This window comes from Heterodontus francisci, chromosome 20 (assembly GCF_036365525.1).
Source record: "Heterodontus francisci isolate sHetFra1 chromosome 20, sHetFra1.hap1, whole genome shotgun sequence".
In the NCBI taxonomy this organism is placed as follows: Eukaryota; Metazoa; Chordata; class Chondrichthyes; order Heterodontiformes; family Heterodontidae; genus Heterodontus; species Heterodontus francisci.
In genome coordinates, this window is record NC_090390.1 from 63278649 (window position 1) to 63298323 (window position 19675).

Here is a 19675-nt window from a genome sequence, read left to right on the forward strand (position 1 = left end):
TTCTGTTCCACCAACCTTGAAATGCTGCACTCTTGGCCCTAGCAATTGGAGCTTGTGACCTATGTTCTCGCTTATGCAACTAAGGGAATTATGTTAGAGGACTTCGTTCCCTCAACTAGATCCATCAGGAAATTGGGTAAAGGGGCCAGGCTTTTTGAGCTAATCACAACTAATCATTTTTTTTTAAAAAAAAAGTATTTTTGAAAGGTAGCAATCAAGCTAGTTATTTCCCTTTGCTTTCTGCTGGCCTTGATCATTTGGAGTTCCCCTAAAGAAATTTACAAGTAGCTGCTAATTTAGAGGCAAATATCCCTGAATGGCAAACCTGACCTCAGGGTATGCTGAATTGAAGCACCTCCCAAATGGGAGAGTTGATCTTGAAAGGAATGGCCCCAGGTTAAGCACAACTCCTGTGGCACCTAAACATCGTAAATGGGTTACATGCCCCATTCCACTTGTGCGCAATGCAACAAGAGGTCTGTTGGTTTTAAAAAGGAGCTGCAAGAACAGCATTTTTTTTTTATTCATTCCTGGGGTGTGGGCATCGCTGGCTAGGCCAGCATTTATTGCCCATCCCTAATTGCCCTCGAGAAGGTGGTGGTGAGCTGCCTTCTTGAACTGCTGCAGTCCATGTGGAGTAGGTGCACCAACAGTGCTGTTGGGGAGGGAGTTCCAGGATTTTGACCCAGCGACAGTGAAGGAACGACAATATAGTTCCAAGTCAGGATGGTGTGTGGCTTGGAGGGGAACTTGCAGGTGGTAGTGTTCCCATGCATTTGCTGCCCTTATCCTTCTAGTTGGTAGAGGTCGCAGGTTTGGAAGGTGCTGTCTAAGGAGCCTTGGTGCATTGCTGCAGTGCATCTTGTAGATTCTACACACTGCTGCCACTGTGCATCGGTGGTGGAGGGAGTGAATGTTTATGGATGGGGTGACAGTCAAGCAGGCTGCTTTGTCCTGGATGGTATCAAGCTTATTGAGTGTTGTTAGAGCTGCACCCATCCAGGCAAGTGGAGAGTATTCCATCATACTCCTGACTTGTGCCTTGTAGATGGTGGACAGGCTTTGGGGAGTGAGGAGGTGAGTTACTTGCCGCAGGATTCCTAGCCTCTGATCTGCACTTATAGCCACGGTATTTATACGGCTAGTCCAGTTCAGTTTCTGGTCAATGGTAACGCCCAGGATGTTGTTAGTGAGAGATTCAGTGGTGGTAATGCCATTGAATGTCAAGGGGAGTTGGTTAGATTCTCTCTTGTTGGAGATGGTCATTGCCTGGCACTTGTGTGGTGTGAATATTACTTGTCACTTATCAGCCCAAGCCTGGATATTGTCCAGGTCTTGCTGCATTTCTACACAGACTGCTTCAGTATCTGAAGAGTTGTGAATGATGCTGAACATTGTGCAATCATCAGCAAGCATCCCCACTTCTTGTGTCTTATACCAGTAAATTACATGTATGACAATTTGTGTTTTTTTTCCCCCCATATAGCAAGAAAAAAAATGGACAAGGAAGGGATCCTGAAATATCTGATTATCTCACACGGCTTGTTACACCCACATTCCTGTATAATATGAACTTCAAAAGTCTAGGAAAATGCATTATTATCAATAATAAGAATTTTGATGACAAAACAGGTATTGTATCACTTTCATGACTATCCTCAATCGGTTTTGTGGATTCTGTGGCAAACTTGCAAAATTGCGTATTCTGGTTCTGACCATGACTAGTAACACTCTCCCCTAACAATGCATTATTATTTGACCATATGAATTTTTAGGAACAAACAACGTACATTGTAAAAACAAGCCTATCTCTCTGACCACGTATCGTAATCTCTCCTCTCCCCCGGCGGCCCCTCCAAAAAAAATTGCAAGTTAGCTTTTGAACCGAGAAACCCTACCTGATGTTCCTTCTAAATCCTAACATAATGTAAACACAAGAATAGAAGATCGTCAAAGGGACACAGTTGGATTAAACATGTGGGCAGAAAGCTGGCCAATGCATTTTAATGTAACAAATGTGAAAGGTTATCCTTTGGATTAAAGAATTGCAGATTGGAATACAGTCTAAATAGAAGTGCTGTTGGTGGCTGGGGAGCAGAGGAAAAAACAGATTTAGGTATTTAAAGCTAGCTCACAGGTGACCAAAACGCGTAGCATGATACTGGGTTTTCAACAGATGCAGAATGTAAAAGTAAGAAAGAAAAACTGCAGTATACCAATGCTGAAGAAACATCATTTGAAATATTGTATTCAGTCTGTACATCCCAAGAAAATTATAATAATCTGGAGTAATGATACGTGGAATGGAGGATTTAGCCAGGACAAATGGCCAGGTAAACTTAATTTCATTTCCTCATCTCTAGGGAATATAAAGTATAAACCAATTGAGGTGTTTAAAATAATGGAGATTTGACATGATAGTTGTGGATTGAGGTTCCTTTTGCTGGGGACTTTCAAACTAAACCATTTAAAGAAAAAAAATCCAGAAAATATTTCTTCACGCAAAGGGTAATGAAAATATAGAATGCACTGTCCCAGAAGGCCATAGATTCAAAATCAATTCATGTATTTTAAAAAGAAGCTTAATATTTAGGGTGTAAGGTTATTAAATTATATGGTGAGAGAGCAGCAAATTGGGATAAAAAAAAAATTGGCCCCAGAATTCCCTGATGGTTACAGCGGGAGAATGGAAGAATTTCAGGGTCATTATACAGTGCCTTGCTCTATGGCAGTGAGGCCTGGACAACGTATGTCAGCCAAGAGCGATGTATCAATTCATTCCAACTTCGCTGCCTCCGGAGAATACTTGGCATCAGGTGGCAGGACCGTATCTCCAACACAGAAGTCCTCGAGGCGGCCAACATCCCCAGCTTATACACACTACTGAGTCAGCGGCACTTGAGATGGCTTGGCCATGTGAGCCGCATGGAAGATGGCAGGATCCCCAAAGACACATTGTACAGCGGGCTCGCCACTGGTATCAGACCCACCGGCCGTCCATGTCTCCGCTTTAAAGACGTCTGTAAATGCGACATGAAGTCCTGTGACATTGATCTCAAGTCGTGGGAGTCAGTTGCCAGCGATCGCCAGAACTGGCGGGCAGCCATAAAGGCGGGGTTAAAGTGTGGCGAGTCGAAGAGACTTAGCAGTTGGCAGGAAAAAAGACAGAAGCGCAAGGAGAGAGCCAACTGTGTAACAGCCCCGACAAACACATTTTTCTGCAGCACCTGTGGAAGAGCCTATCACTCTAGAATTGGCCTTTATAGCCACTCCAGGCGCTGCTCCATACACCACTGACCACCTCCAGGCACTTACCCATTGTCTCTTGAGATAAGGAGGCCAAAGACAAATGACTATAACCTTGTCTTGTAGCCCAATATGCAGTAAAGGTAAAGAGAATGATAATATCCCGTTTCTAGTGACGATGCATGGCTGAGTGGCCTGAAGATATGGCAATGGTTTGTGTAGTTGGGTCTTCTAGTTGCTGTACAAAAACAACCAGCGGAAGAAAGTCTCCAGCTAATCCCTGGCCCAGAAATCCTGAAAGTAAATAAAGGAACTTGCCTGCAGGGCTGCTGTCTGCCCTGCTCTGATCCTCCAATTAAAGCGGGGTGCGGGGGGGTGGGGGGGGGGCGTAAAAGCCTGCCTGAAGACGGCAAAGATTTTACACCACCGGTCTCCACTGCTACTTCCAGACATTGGTGCCTGGGAATATAATGTTCCCCATTTGGAAATGACAGAAAATGAGTTACCTAGGGCTGAATTTGACCGGCCTCTCGACGTTGCGGCGCCGGGCCAGTAAAACTTTGCGGGGAGAGGCCCGCCTCAACCTGCGACATCGAGAAGGGCCCACCGCATGTTACCAGCGGTGGGGGAACCTCGGTGCAGGCCGCCTGACGGTGTCCCATTCATCTGTATATTCAAATGAACTTAACTGAGGTACGGGTAAACTTAACTGCAAGCGGTGGACATCCCGATTTTACCGACTCCCAACACAGCTCGCCTGCCTTTGAAACTCCACGTGGAGTTCCAAGGCGAGAACCAGGTGGGGAGGGGGGAGGAATAAAATTTTCAGGGCAGGAGGGGTTGTGGAGCAGGGAAATCCATTTTTATTGGATGTGGGGATGGTGGGAAGGGGTTATAGGCCAAATATTAGAAGTTTGGGGGGTAAAGTTCGGGTAGGGACAAAGGCATGTGTTGGTCATTTTGGGCACTGAAATTACCATTGCAGGGGGTTGGGGACGGTCCATCCGCATCTTTATTATTTTTTAATAAAATTTTAACAATGCCGCATTTTTAGAAATTGAAAGTAATTCTAAGGGCTTAAGCCCTTTAAAAATTGCGCCTGCGCAGTGGTGCCGGACACCGTTGTCGGGGACGTGGAGGCCACCTCCTCTACATCATCGGGGGCGGCTGCTCTGCCCCCTCCATTTAAATCAGCTCCCGCACGTGAGAGCGCAAAGCGCTAATAAAATTCAGGCCATAGTTTCTGTCCAAACGCTAATCGTGAGTCAAGGTTCGGATGCTGCAGAGGTTGGGTGGCTGCAACATCAGCCATTGAAAGCTGCATCATAGTTGGGTTCATAGTGTGCTGATGGAGTTGGCCACCACTTCCATACTGGAAAGGATGGGCTCCAAGCTCTGCGCAAAGCCCTGTGCCAATTTGGTGCTGGTCTCCTCCATACTCCCTGATATTGACAGCAGGTTTTTGGCAGAACTTTCAATGCACCAAGCATTTTGTTATGTATACCCATCAGTGTTCTTCTGTAGGCTGCCCTATCAAAGTCCTCATCTGAGTCCTCCGCCGCAGAACGCATCTGTGACCTCACCCTGCGGCGAGCTGGCACCTGCGCAATCCTTTCCTCGTCCTGATTGCAGCCCATTCATGCCCAATGTCTCACCACATGAAGATTCTGCTTCCAATCTATCATCTAAGATTACACACCGTCTCAGTTGGAGGCTGCAAGCATGAAATCAAGTGATGGTGCTGTCGTCTTCACCAGTTTCTTTTGGTGTTCCTCTAGGCCTGCCCGGGTTGGACTTCTTGATATCTGAAAGGAAAAAGGAACAAGGGAAGGTTGTGATGCAGAAAAAGGGGGAAAGGTTGTATGCGTACACCATCTGCAGCATATAAATCAAAAGTGTTGCCTGATGGAGAAGTGGGATGTGAGGAGGAGGATTAGGTCAGAGGATACTGTCCTCCTCGATGGTTTCAGCTTTGCTGCTGGCCAAAGCCTCAGCAGTGAATGTCCCAATAATGGCCAGCACTGTCTCCTCCATGGAGGTTAGGACATGCATGTGCACCTGTTCCTTTCCAGGTAACTCCTGTGGCCTCCAGTTGTGCGGCACCTTTTCCTGCAAGAGACGGGGAAGTGTGCCAGTGAGTGTCATGCAAACTGCTTGGCTGATGTGACTGTCATGGTTGAATAGCTGGCATTGCGTGCAAGCTGAGAGATGTGGTTGTGAGGCTTACAGCAGTGATAAGTGTGTGAAAGCAAGGTGAAGCATATGAATGTTAGCTCGGAGTCCTGAGTGTTTTGATAAGTGAGTGATGAGGGTGTAGTGAATTGAGCAGTGTCTGAGTCTAGCAGTGCAGTTGGTTCGATATACAATATGAAGATGCCTTCACTCAACCTGGTCACTCTTGTGAGATCATTAAATTTCTTGCAGCACTGCATCCAGGTCCTTGGGGCTTGACTCCTCGTATTGACCTCCACACCTATCTCCTTCCACTGCCTTTTGAATATGTCTCTGGAGGGCCTCCACCCCAACCAGCTGCTGCAGATACAGGACATCTCCTGCACCAAGACCTGCAGTTCAACGTCCAAATAACCTGGAGGCTGTGCTCTGCAATATTGTGTCATTCCTCACTCTTTCCAGGTTGGATTCACCTCCTGCACAACTGCCAACACCTGCTCCAGCCACAATGCAGCTGGCTTTAAGCATTGTAGGCTGGCTTTAACTGGGAGTAGTATGTTATAATTTTGGGCCCTCTGCTGATGCATGTATCAGCAATGAACAATGTGGTTAACACTGGCTGCATGCAGCAATCATTCAGATGAGCAGTCAGCACACAGTTGGCATGCTGCATGCAATACATTGAATGGGCAGGGGTTAATTTACAGCATGATCCCCACGCCCATTTTCAGGGGCTATCCCAATTTTGGCTACTGTGTCTCCAGATATATGGCTGATTCTTTATACTTGTTTTCTTAAGCCAGGCCCATTACCCCAAACTGCACTTCCTTTAAAGGCACAGGTTAGTAAACCCATACACGACATACAAACATACGAATTAGGAGCAGGAATAGGCCGCTCGGCTGCTTGAGCCTGCTCCACCATTCAACAAGATCATAGTTGATCTGATTGTAACCTCAACCCCATATTCCTGCCTACCCCCAATAACCTTTCACCCCCTTGCTTATCAAGAATCTATCTACCTCTGCCTTAAAAATATTCAAAGACTCTGCTTCCACTGCCTTTTGGGGAAGAGAGTTCCAAAGACTCACGATCCTCTGAGAGAAAACATTTCTCCTCATCTCTGTTAATTGTGCGACCCCTTATTTTTAAATAGTGACCCCTAGTTCTAGATTCTCCAACCAGGGGAAACATCCTTTCCACATCCACCCTGTCAAGACCCCTCAGGATCTTATGTTTCAATCAAGTCCCTCTTACTCTTCTAAACTCCAGCAGATACAAGCCTAGCCTGTCCAGCCTTTCCTCATATGACAACCCGCCCATTCCAGGTATTCGTCTCGTAAACTTTCTCAACTGCTTCTAATGCTTTTACATCCTTCCTTAAATGAGACCAATACTGTACACAGTACTCCAGATCTGGTCTCGCCAAAGCCCTGTATAACTGAAGCATAACCTTCCTACTTCTGTATTCAATTCCCCTTGCAATAAATGATAACATTCTATTAGCTTTCCTAATTACTTTCTGTACCTGCATACTAACCTTTTGCGATTCATGCACTAGGACACCCAGATCCCTTTGCATCTCCGAGCTCTGCAATCTCTCTCCATTTAGATAATATGCTTCTCTTTTATTCTTCCTACCAAAATGGACAATTTCACATTTTCCCACATTATACTCCATTTGCCAGATCTTTGCCCATTCGCTTAACCTATCTATATCTCTTTGTAGCCTCCATATGTGCTCTTCACAAGTTACTTTCCTACGTATCTTTGTGTCATCTGCAAATTTAGCAACCATACCTTTGGTCCCTTCATCCAAGTCATTTATATAAATTGTAAAAAGTTGAGGCCCCATCACAGATCCCTGTGGCACATCACTCGTTACATCTTGCCAACCAGAAAATGACTGATTCATGCCTACTCTCTGTTTCATGTTCGCTAGTCAATCTTCTATCCATGTCAATATGTTACCCACTACACCATGAAATGTTATTTTCTGCAATAACCATTAATGTAGCACTTTATCGAATACTTTCTGGAAATCTAAGTACAGTACATCCACTGGTTCCCCAATATCCACAGCATATGTAACTCCCTCAAAGAACTCCAAGAAATTGGTTGAACATGATTTCCCTTTCACAAAACCATGTTGACTCTGCCTGATTACCTTGAGTTTTTCTAAATGCCCTGCTATAATGTTTTTGATAGCTTCTAACATTTCCCCTGTGACAGATGTTAAGCTATCTGGCCTGTAGTTTCCTGCTTTCTGTTTCCCTCCCTTTTTGAATAAAGGAGTTACATTGGCTATTTTCCAATCTAGTGGAAGCTTCTCCGAATCTAGGGAATTTTAGAAAATGAAAACCAAGACATCAGTCATCTCACTAGCCACTTCTTTTGAGACTCATGCCATGTGCTAGTGAGTATAGGAATAGGAGGAGAGAGCAGATGAATGCGTGGCTGAAGAGATGGTGCAGGAGGGAGGGCTTTAGTTTCCTGAATCACTGGATCTGTTTCTGACGAAGGTGGGGACCTGTACAAGTCGGACCAGAAAGGAACCAAAATCCTTGCACGGAGGTTTGCTAGTGGTGTTTTGGGGGGGGCGGGGGGTTGGGTTAAACTAATTTGGCAGGGGGATGGGATACAGAGTGGAGGTACAATAGTGGGTGATGCACAACCAAATATAGAAGAGAAACTAAGTCCATCTGGAAGGCGTAGCAAATATAGACCTGTTGAGTCACAAGCGAATAATGCAAGGCTGAATTGCATCTATTTTAATGCAAGGAGTCTTACAAGTAAGGCAGATGAATTGAGGGCATTGATTAACACATGGGAATATAATATTATTGCTATCACAGAGAAATAGTTGAGGGAAGGACAGGACTGGCAGCTCAATATTCCAGGGTATAGAATCTTCAGGCGTGACGGGGCAGGTTGTAAAAGAGGAGGTGGCATTGCACTGTTGATCAAGGAGTCAATTACTGCAGTAAAGAGGGATGACATCTTAGAAGGTTCCTCAAATGAGGCCATATGGGTAGAACTTAAAAACATAAAGGAGAAAATCACTTTGCTGGGAGTGCACTACAGGCCTCCAAACAGTCAGGGAGAGAGAGAGAGGAGCAGATATGTAGGCAAATCTCAGAGGTGTAAATAAATAATTGGGTAATAATAGGGGATTTCAACTTCTCCAGTATTAACTGGGATAGTCTTAGTGCAAAAGTCTTAAAGGGGGTGGAATTCTTAAAGTGCATCCAGGAGAGCTTTTTGAGCCAGCACGTAGAAAGTCCTACAAGAGAAGGGGCGGTACTGGACCTAATCTTAGGGAATGAAGCTGGACAAGTGTTAGAAGTGTCAGTGGGGGTGCATTTCGGGGATAGTGACCATAACTCGGTAAGATTTGAGGTCGTTATGGAAAAGGACAAAGATGGACTGGAAATAAAGGTACTGAATTGGGGAAAGGCTGATTTCAGTATGATAAAACAGGATCTGGCCAAAGAGGACTGGGAGCAGCTATTTGTACCAAAGTCTACATCAGACCAGTGGGAGTCATTCAAAAAGGAAATGGTGAGAGTTCAGAGCCAACATGTTCCCGTAAAGAGTAGGACCAACAAGTCCAGGGAACCCTGGATGTCAAGGGACATAGGAGATTGGTAAGGAAAAAAAGGAGTTTTATGGCAGATTCAGAGCACTGAAAACAGCGGAGGCCCGAGAGGAGTATAGAAAGTGTAGGGGGGTACTTAAAATAAAAAAGTAATTAGGAGCGCGAAGAGGGGGCATAAGAAAACACTGGTGGGCAAGATAAAGGAAAATACCAAGGCATTTTATAAGTATATTAAGGGACAGAGCATAACCAGGAAAGAGTAGGGCCCATTAGGGACCAAATCGGCAATCTATGTGTGGAGTCGGAGGACATAGGCGAGGTTTAAAATGATTACTTTTCATCTGTGTTCACTATGGAGAAGGACGATGTAGGTGTAGAGATCAGGGAGGGGGATTGTGATATACTTGAACAAATTAGCATTGAAAGGGATGAGGTGTTAGCGGGTTTAAAAGTGGTTAAATCCCCAGGCCCGAATGAGATGTATCCCAGGCTGCTACGTGAGGTAAGGGAGGAGATTGCAGGGGCTCTGACACAAATTTTTAAATCCTCTTTGGCCACAGGAGAGGTGCCAGAGGATTGGAGGACAGCGAATGTGGTACCATTATTCAAGAAGGGTAGTAAGGATAAACCAGGTAATTACAGGCCAGTGAGCCTAACATCAGTGGTAGGGCAACTATTGGAAAAAATTCTGAGGGACTGGATTAATCTCCACTTGGAGAGGCAGGGATTAATCAAGGATAGTCAGCATGGCTTTGTCACGGGGAGATCGTGTCTAACAAATTCGATTGAAATTTTTGGGGAGGTGACTAGGGGTGTAGATGAGGGTAAAGCTATTGATGTAGTCTACGTAGTCTTCAGTAAGGTTTTTGATAAGGTCCTGCCTGGGGGATTGGTTAAGAAGGGAAGACCTCATGGCATCCAGGGCAATTTAGCAAATTGGATTCAAAATTGGCTTAGTGGCAGGAGGCAGAGGGTGATGGTCGAGGGTTGTTTTTGCAATTGGAAGCCTGTGACCAGTGGTATACTGCAAGGATCGGTACTGGGACCCTTGGTGTTTGTAGCGTACATTAATGATTTTAGACGTGAATATAAGAGGTATGATCAGTAAGTTCACAGATGACATGAAAATTGGTGGTGTCGTAAATAGTGAGGAGGAAAGCCTTAGATTACAGGACGATGTAGATGGGCTGGTAAGATGGGCAGAGCAGTGGCAAATGGAATTTAATCCTGAGAAGTGTGAGATGATGAATTTCAGGAGGACTAACAAGGCAATAGAATATGCAATGGATGGTAGGAACCTAGGAAGTACAGAGGGACCTTGGTGTAATGGTCCATAGATCACTGAAGGCAGCAGCACAGGTAGATAAGGTGGTTAGGAAGGCATATGGGATATTTGCCTTTATTAGCCGAGGCATAGAGTATAAGAGCAGGGACGTTATGATGGAGCTGTATAAAATGCTAGTTAGGCCACAGCTGGAGTACTGTGTACAGTTCTGGTCACGGCACTATAGGAAGGATGTGATTGCACTGGAGAGGGTGCAGAGGAGATTCACCAGGATGTTGCCTGGGCTGGAGCATTTCAGCAATGAAGAGAGACTGGATAAGCCAGGGTTGTATTCTTTAGAGCAGAGAAGGCTGAGGGGGGACCTGATTGAGGTATACAAAATTATGAGGGGTAGATAGGAAGAGACTTTTTCCCTTAGTGGAGGGGTCAATAACCAGGGGTCATAGATTTAAGGTAAGGGGCAGGAGGTTTCGAGGGGATTTGAGGAAACATTTTTTCACCCTGAGAGTGGTTGGAACCTGGAACACACTGCCTGAAGGGGTGGTAGAGGCAGGAACCCTCACAACATTTAAGATGCATATAGATGAGCACTTGAAACACCATAGCATACAAGGCTACGAGCCAAGTGCTTGAAAATGGGATTAGAATAGATAGGTGCTTGATGCTGGCATGGACACGATGGGCTGAAGGGCCTGTTTCTGTGCTGTATAACTCTCCGACTCTATGACCCTAGGATAAAGTCCATCAGTGTCCGGGGACTTGTCACATAGTAGCAACAACCTTTCATTTTAATAGTGAACATTTTGCTGACGGAAGTAACTCTAGAAGGGGACCATATCAACTGTTCTGGCCATATGTTTTTTTTCCAGAAATGAATGTGCGTAACGGCACTGACATTGATGCTGGGAATCTGTTCACGTGTTTTACCTCTTTGGGTTTCAACGTTGTTGTTTTAAATGATCAGACTTGTTCTCAGATGGAGAAGATACTGCAAGATGGTGAGTAAATGTTCATATCAAATGGTCTGGTCGACTTAAGCTGTAATCTCTAGCCCCAGGTTTATCTTTTTTGAAATGATACAATGTTCTGTAACTAGTTTTAGGCGTTAAACATCTGCTATCCTAAACAAAATATCACAATTGATATTCCCATCTATTCTAGAATTTCAAAAAATATCCTTGCTAAGATTACATTCCCTGACACTCTCTACTTGGAAAACGCTCTTAATCTTCAGTCAAAATGGACAGTGTGGATTTAGATCTGTGCTTCTTAGATGAAGGATAAAGCACTAAATAGTTCCTTTAAGGCATAAGTTGAATAGAAATGTGGATGATCAGGAAATGTCAGATGTGCTCACAAACTCAGCATGCGATGATGTAACTTGCACTGAAATGCACCTTAATGCCACTCTTGCATGAAGTCTCCTTTGAAAGCAGTACTCATTCTTCTGTCTATTCACTTTCCCCCAAACAAAAATAAAATTGCTTGCCAAATACTTTCTCCCAATGCGTTATAAACAAGGATAATTGTTTAGCTAATGTCTGCTGGGGCAGAGTGGAGTTACTGTAAGTTAGCTCATTTCTCCAGGCAAAGAGGGGGGGATAATTGGTAAATGTTCTGGTGTATAAATACCTTTTCAAAAAGTGCAGGCATGTTCGATGAGGACCAGATCGAGTTCAGCTGCGAAGTCCATCTGTTGATATGTATTGTCTAATCACGCACATGAAGAGGGGCCACCTTGTTAAAGTACCTAATGGCTACTGGTGCCCATTGAACTCTGCCCCAGCATGAGGCAGGGCTGACGGCTGAGAAGGGAAAAGAAAGGACAAAAAGAAAATGGTGACAACGTCAGATGGAGAATTAACGGAAAATGGAGGAACAGTGAAGTTGAATGAGCTACATGCATTTAAAAAGTTCCAATTGCTGAAAGATCTTGTTCACGTAGTAATTTATTTTGAGTTAGTGAAAGAGTGGTTGGCATGCATTGAGACAGTCATTTATGCAACATCAATAAATGCAAAATTAACCAAAAGATCAGGGAATAAAGTAAAAATTAAGCATTGGTCATATCTCCTTGTACTGCTTTGGCTTAAAAGGAACATTTTGCAATATATATAGTGGTTATGGTGCTGTCATTGTCTGCAAATGTCTAACATGATGGTCTTCTAAAGGAGATAGCGGTTGTCTTGTCCTTGTCCAATGAAATGAGAAGGGCAATTGGGTACCCCAGCAGTTATGATATCTCCTTTGACATATGGTGCTGGGAAGGGCCATAATATACAAATACTTTTGCTATTTTAATTTTGGGTAATTCAATCGTCACAATTTAATACTATACTGATCAGTGTGAAGGATATCACAGGAAGATCTTTTAATCCTAAGAATATATTTCTTTGGAATGCCACAATTTTGTATTTAAATATTGTTACTTTTTAGTTTCTCAGGAAAATCACAGCAACAATGCATGTTTTGCATGCATCCTTTTAAGCCATGGTGATGAAGGCATGATCTATGGCACAGACGGAGCAATGCCTATAAAGAGACTCACTTCTCTTTTTCGAGGGGATATGTGCAAGACTCTTGTGGGGAAACCAAAACTCTTTTTCATTCAGGTAACATGGTCATCCATGATCTTGCTCTAATAATGGGCTTGCTAGTAAACATTGCATGAATCAAGTTAAGGAAACTTCTAATGCACCTACAAGAAAGCCAGTGTAATTCTTTTAAAATTTAAATAAAGGGTAAATTTTTCCCCCTCCTGTACCTGAGGAATTGGCAGTCCCCAGATGGAAAATAGAGGAGGAAGATGCAGAATCAACGACATCACTGCTCTGCCCAGGATTTCTGGGGACTTTTCCAGGTTCTGTAACTGGCCGTGTTCCAATAGTAGATGCCAACCCAGCGTTTGCATTGGAATAAAGCAGAAGGGAGCATTCCAAGATTCCCTCAACTTCCTCTAACACTGCACATTGAGCTCTCTAGTGGAGGAGTGTTTCCCCAATACTTTACAGTATAATTTAAACTCAAAGTGTTTGTTTTACTAGTATTTCAGCAATTAAATTTAAAGATTCAATTTGCTGATTTTAAAAAACAGTATGGAAAGCATCTTACTTTGTAGTAACTAACTCCACCGCTGAATGATAGGGCATGTAAATTACTGATAAGCTATCTGCTCTGCTGAATTACATTCCTCTGAACAAGTACAATCTTTTTATTGTGAACTAGGTGAATATTTGTAAGAGTATTAATTAGGAACTTAGAAAAAGCTTGAAGTGTCTTCTCTTAGATCTTGAAATTAGGTTTAGCAAAGATTAGCATTTGCACACTTAATGCAATCCTGTACAATTTTTCTGTTTCAAGAAGTTTCCACTCAACTCATTTGCATATCACAGAATGCAAAATCTGCCATGAACCAGTGCAATTGAACAGCTTTTCAACATGTAATTTTTTTTTAAGTTGCTTTCAGGATAAACCTTGATATAGTTGAGTGGTAACTTGGTACAGTTTGATTAATACAGCTGAAAATGGATTTATCACAAAAGAAGCATTTTAAATCACAGTGTCTATGCACTACCTGTGAGTAATGACTGAAAATGACTTTTTAAAAATATACAAATCTATTTTCTAGTTAGTTTGGGACACAGTGACCAGTTCCTGAGTAAATTTTAAAAAATCATTCGAAACCTATTAGTGTCAAAAACAAAATACTGCAGATGCTGGAAATCTGAAATAAAAACAGAAAATGCTGGAAATACTCAGCAGGTCTAGTAGCATCTGTGAAGAGAGAAACAATTAATGTTTCAGGTCTGTGACCTTTCATTTAGGAAAACAGTCAAGTAGAAACTCCAGTCTTCTAAGTGTTTGCACTCCAACCTTTACACAGTGCAATTTCAAGTCTTAGTGCCTTGTTCAATTGCATTACGATGCATTTCATATATAAATCTAAACATTGCTTTGTCTGGCTCGCTTCAGGCTTGTAGAGGTTCAGAATTTGATCAAGGGGTACAGACCGATTCAGGTCCTACCGGTGACGTAGAAACTGATGCAAATCCTCAACACAAAATCCCAGTAGAAGCTGATTTCTTGTACGCTTATTCAACTGTACCAGGTAATGTGAATATTAAAGCCCTGATGCATAAGATTTTTATGTTTTATCAATTAATTAAATTATATTATAGTCATTTTGAAAAAATATCTTTTGCCACCACTACCCTTCACGGTATATTTTGACTCGATGTGAATTGGTGATTACACTATAAGGTGCAATCCAATTTTTGTCTTACCTTGATTAGTTTAGTTGCTACTTATTATGGAGCTATCAGACTCCTAAAGTAGTAGACATAAGTTTCAATTGCAGTCTTGGCTGATAATTGAGCTTCTAATTCAGGTATTGCTTTGTCTATTTTCGATTGGTCGGCTGCAGTTTGAGGAGAAAACTAGTTGAATTTTTTTTCTTCCAATATTCGTATATTCAATCTGGCAAGTTTACATCTTGGAAATGTATGGTCGATGAAAGGGAAAACGACAGGGAGTATGATGGTAAATAAAAAGGTAAGCAGCAGGTTAACGTGTGCAGGAGGGTTTAAGTTCAAGGCAGACTATGAAGGAAGCAGAAAGGAAGGATAACTCAGGAGTTATTATTAGAGATGTTGGAAATCATGAGGGTAAGAAAGCTAGCATAAAGGCACTTTACCTGAATGCTCATAGCATTCGTAACAAGGTTGATGAGTTAACGGCACAAATCATCGCGAATGAATATGATTTGGTAGCCATTACGGAGACATGGTTACAGGTTGGTCACGACTGGGAGTTAAATATCCAGGGGTACCAGACTATTCGGAAGGACAGACAGGAAGGTAAGGGAGGTGGTGTAGCTCTGATATTCAAGGACGACATCAGGGCGGTGCTGAGAGATGATATAGGTTCTATGGAGAATGAGGTTGAATCCATTTGGGTGGAAATTAGAAACTAAGAAGAAAAAGTCATTGATAGGCGTAGTCTATAGGCCACCAAATAATAACATCACATTGGGGCGGGCAATAAACAAAGAAATAACTAATGCCTGTAAAAATGGTACGGCAATTATCATGGGAGATTTTAATCTACATGTAGATTGGTCGAACCAGCTCAGTCAGGGTAGCCTTGAGGAGGAGTTCGTTGAGTGTATCCGTGATAGTTTTCTTGAACAGTATGTAATGGAACCGACGAGGGAGCAAGCTATCCTAGATCGAGTCCTGTGTAATGAGACAGGAATAATTAATGACCTCATAGTTAGGGATCCTCTTGGAAGGAGTGATCACAGTATGGTTGAATTTAAAATACAGATGGAGAGTGTGAAGATAATATCCAATACCAGGGTCCTGCGCTTGAACAAGGGGGACTACAATAGAATGAGGGAGGACTTGGCTAAAGTAGACTGGAAACAAAGATTTTATGGTGGGACAATTGACGAGCAGTGGAGGACTTTCAAAGCAATTTTTCAAAGTGCTCAGCAAAAGTATATTCCAGTGAAAAGGAAGGACTGGAAGAAAAGGGGTAATCTGCCATGGGTGTCTAAGGAAATAAGGGAGGCTATCAAATTGAAAGAGAAGGCATACAAAGTGGCCAAAAACAGCATGAAACTAGAAGATTGGGAAAACATTAAAGGTCAACAGAAAGCCACAAAAAGAGCTATAAAGAAAAGTAAGATAGAACATGAGAAAAAACTAGCACAGAATATAAAGACTGATAGCAAAAGTTTCTATAAATATATAAATCGAAAAAGAGTGGCTAAAGTAAACGTTGGTCCTTTAGAGGATGAGAAGGGGAATTTAGTTATGGGATATGATGAAATGGCCGAGGCATTGAACAGGTATTTTGTATCGGTCTTCACAGTGGAGGACATTAATAACATGCCAGTAATTGACAAAGAGACGAACGTAGGTGAGGACCTGGAAACTATCATTATTACGGAAGAGGTAGTGTTGGGCAAGCTAATGGAGCGAAGGATTGATAAGTCTCCTGGCCCTGATGGAATGCATCCCCGGGTACTAAAAGAAATGGCGGGAGAAATAGCAGGTGCACTGGCGGTAATTTTCCAAAATTCGCTGGACTCTGGGGTAGTCCCAGCAGATTGGAAAATAGCAGATGTGACGCCACTGTTTAAAAAGGGAGGTAGACAAAAGATGGGGAATTATAGACCGGTTAGCTTAACCTCTGTAGTGGGGAAGATGCTTAAGTCTATTATCAAGGAAGAAATAGCAGGGCATCTCGATAGAAATTGTCCCGTTGGGCAGACGCAGCATGGGTTCATGAAGGGCAGGTCATGCTTGACAAATCTTTTGGAATTCTATGATGACATTACGAGCAAGGTGTACAATGGGGACCCAGTGGATATGGTGTACCTAGATTTCCAAAAGGCCTTCGACAAGGTGCCGCACAAGAGGCTGCTGCATAAGATAAGGATGCATGGCGTTAGGGGTAAAGTATTAGCATGGATAGAGGATTGGTTGACTAACAGGAAGCAGAGAGTGGGGATAAATGAGTGCTATTCTGGTTGGCAATCAGTCACTAGTGGTGTGCCTCAGGGATCGGTGTTGGGACCACAATTATTTACAATTTATATAGATGATTTGGAGTTGGGGACCACGTGTAGGGTGTCAAAGTTTGCAGATGACACTAAGATGAGTGGCAGAGCAAAGTGTGCACATGACTGTGAAACTTTGCAGAGGAACATAGATACATTGAGTGAGTGGGCAAAGGTCTGGCAGATGGAATACAATGTTAATAAATGTGAAGTCATTCATTTCGGTAGGAGTAACAGTAAAAAGGATTATTACTTGAATGATAAAAAGTTGCAGCATGCTGCTATGCAGAGGGACCTGGGTGTCCTTGTGCATGAATCGCAGAAGGTTGGTCTGCAGGTACAGCAAGTAATTAGGAAGGCAAATGGAATTTTGTCCTTCATTGCTAAAGGGATTAAGTTTAAAAGCAGAGAGGTTATGTTGCAGCTGTATAAGGTACTGGTGAGGCCGCACCTGGAGTACTGTGTGCAGTTTTGGTCTCCTTACTTGAGAAAGGATGTACTGGCACTGGAGAGGGTGCAGAGGAGGTTCACTAGGTTGATTCCGGAGTTGAGGGGGTTGGTTTATGAGGAGAGACTGAGTAGATTGGGATTATATTCATTGGAGTTCAGAAGAATGAGGGGGGATCTTATAGAAACATATAAAATTATGAAGGGAATAGATAAGATACAAGTAGAGAGGATGTTTCCATTGTCAGGTGAAGCTAGGACAAGAGGGCATAGCCTCAAGATTAGAGGGAGCAGATTTAGGACTGAATTAAGAAGGAACTTCTTCACCCAGAGGGTTGTTAATCTATGGAATTCCTTGCCCAGTGAAGTAGTTGACGCTTCTTCAGTAAACGTTTTTAAAGCTAAGGTCGATATCTTTTTGAACAATAAAGGAATTAAGGGATACGGTGGGAGCACGGGTAAGTGGATCTGAGTCCACGAAAAGATCAACCATGATCTTATTGAATGGCGGAGCAGCCTCGAGGGGCCGGACGGCCTACTCCTGCTCCTAGTTCTTATGATCTTATGAATTACCTCTCCCTCCTAACTTGAGGTTACAGAAGATGTCTGGAACTACTTATAGAGAGTAAAAATGAGGGACAATTAACAAAACAAGTTCATAGAATTTGGCACATTTTCCTTTTTTATATATATATATATATATAAAAAAAGTTTAAAATATTTGGGCCTTCCAATCATCCAACAAAAACTATATTAAACAAAATAATACAATTTATGTTGGTTTGTTTATCTGGCTATGTCTTGTTAATTGTCCCTCAAATTGAAGGTCCAAACTATTGTTTGAATTATTGTGCCCTTTCTTGGCACATGTTTTGAGAACTATAAAATATGATGTCTGTCTTTGCAGGCTATTATTCATGGAGGAATCCAGGCAAGGGTTCTTGGTTTGCACAGGCCCTGTGCAATGCCTTCAAAGAATATGGTAAAGAATTTGAGATAATGCAGATCCTAACCAGAGTCAACTACATGGTGGCCATGCACTTTGAGTCTTGGTCTGAAGATCCAAGATTCAGCGAGAAGAAGCAAATACCCTGCATTGTCTCCATGTTGACAAAAGAACTTTACTTTAAAAAGAAATAAAGGACAACATCTCAGTTTAAATTTCAGGGAAGTTTTGAATTGTAAGATTTAAGTTGCTCTTTAAGTCATCCCCTTGAGTGAAAATTTAGAATTGAGCTGAAGCAATCTGCAGGATTCAGGAAAACCGTTTGCTATCTCCTGTAACTGATCGGTTACTTTCTTGTGTTTCATACTCTGGAGCATAAAAAAATGATAAACTATCTGCTCTGATATTGTCTGGATCAGTTCTCAATGTAGCTTATAAATAGCTACATCGTAAAAATGCAAAGTATGACTGACGTGGATTTGTCTCTCAAATCTGTTAAGACTTGTTTAACAAACCATTTACAAAGCTAGTTTTTACAGCCTTGGCAGTGTGAATTTCAGTACAGATTGCCTGATGAACTATGAGTTTTAAACTTTAAAAAAAAACTTGTTGATCAAATATACTTGGTTTATGTTTCTAAATGAACCATTGGGACAGGGTCTGTTTTTTAAATACTTCATATTCCTTTCAGGTTTCACCTTTTTTAAGCAAATGCAATTTTTTGGGGGGTTTTTCAGCTCAACAAGAAACATCATAATCCATTGTCTGCAATAAGCAAACAATACAGCACCTCTTACATTATTTACGTAACCAAAGTTGATGTATTTTTTTTAGACTTGTTTTGTCTAACTCTTGTATCTGGGGCTGATTCCTATAGGTTATGCAAACAGTCAAAAAAAATTTTTAAAAGAACATACTTTTCACTGAACTTGAGCACTTTTTAATTGATTTTCCTGAATTTCACAGCATGTTGATGAATATCAAATATGGAATGGAAATTGGAACCTAACTTTAACACAATTCAGCCTATTATTCTTAGAACTGTTGGTTTCCTATGGGTAAGGAATGCATGCACACACATTTTGTGTTCTGCGTAACATTCTCCTCATGGTAAACACCACTAAAACAGACTGACTTCTCTCTTATCTCATGGCTGCTCGTCAGATGTTGCTGGTGTAGACTGTCTGCCTTATTTGCTTACATTACAGTCCATTCACTTCAAAAATAATTCATTGTGTAAAGGGTTTTGAGCCATTTGAAAGGGAGTATATAAGTATTAATAGCTAGGACACGTGACAGGAAATATAATTTACGCTGTTAAAGGCAGCCAATACCTATGCATAACACAGCTAGATTTCCCAGTCATGCATATTCAATGGACAGAATAACTAAGTCTGTAATCATGTCCTTGATATT

At 42.2% G+C, this 19675-nt stretch overlaps 1 protein-coding gene across 1 annotated transcript in view; it reads left to right on the top strand.

The window, feature by feature from the left end:
• casp7 (caspase 7, apoptosis-related cysteine peptidase) overlaps positions 1–18653 on the top strand; it is a 59824-nt gene extending 41171 nt beyond the window's left edge. The window contains exons 3-7 of the mRNA XM_068052945.1: positions 1487–1632; positions 11171–11299; positions 12738–12913; positions 14274–14409; positions 18221–18653. Of these exons, the coding sequence (XP_067909046.1) occupies positions 1487–1632; positions 11171–11299; positions 12738–12913; positions 14274–14409; positions 18221–18453 (820 nt within the window). The 3' untranslated portion in view covers positions 18454–18653. The remainder of the gene's footprint in view (positions 1–1486; positions 1633–11170; positions 11300–12737; positions 12914–14273; positions 14410–18220) is intronic.
• Positions 18654–19675: the final 1022 nt, after the last annotated feature.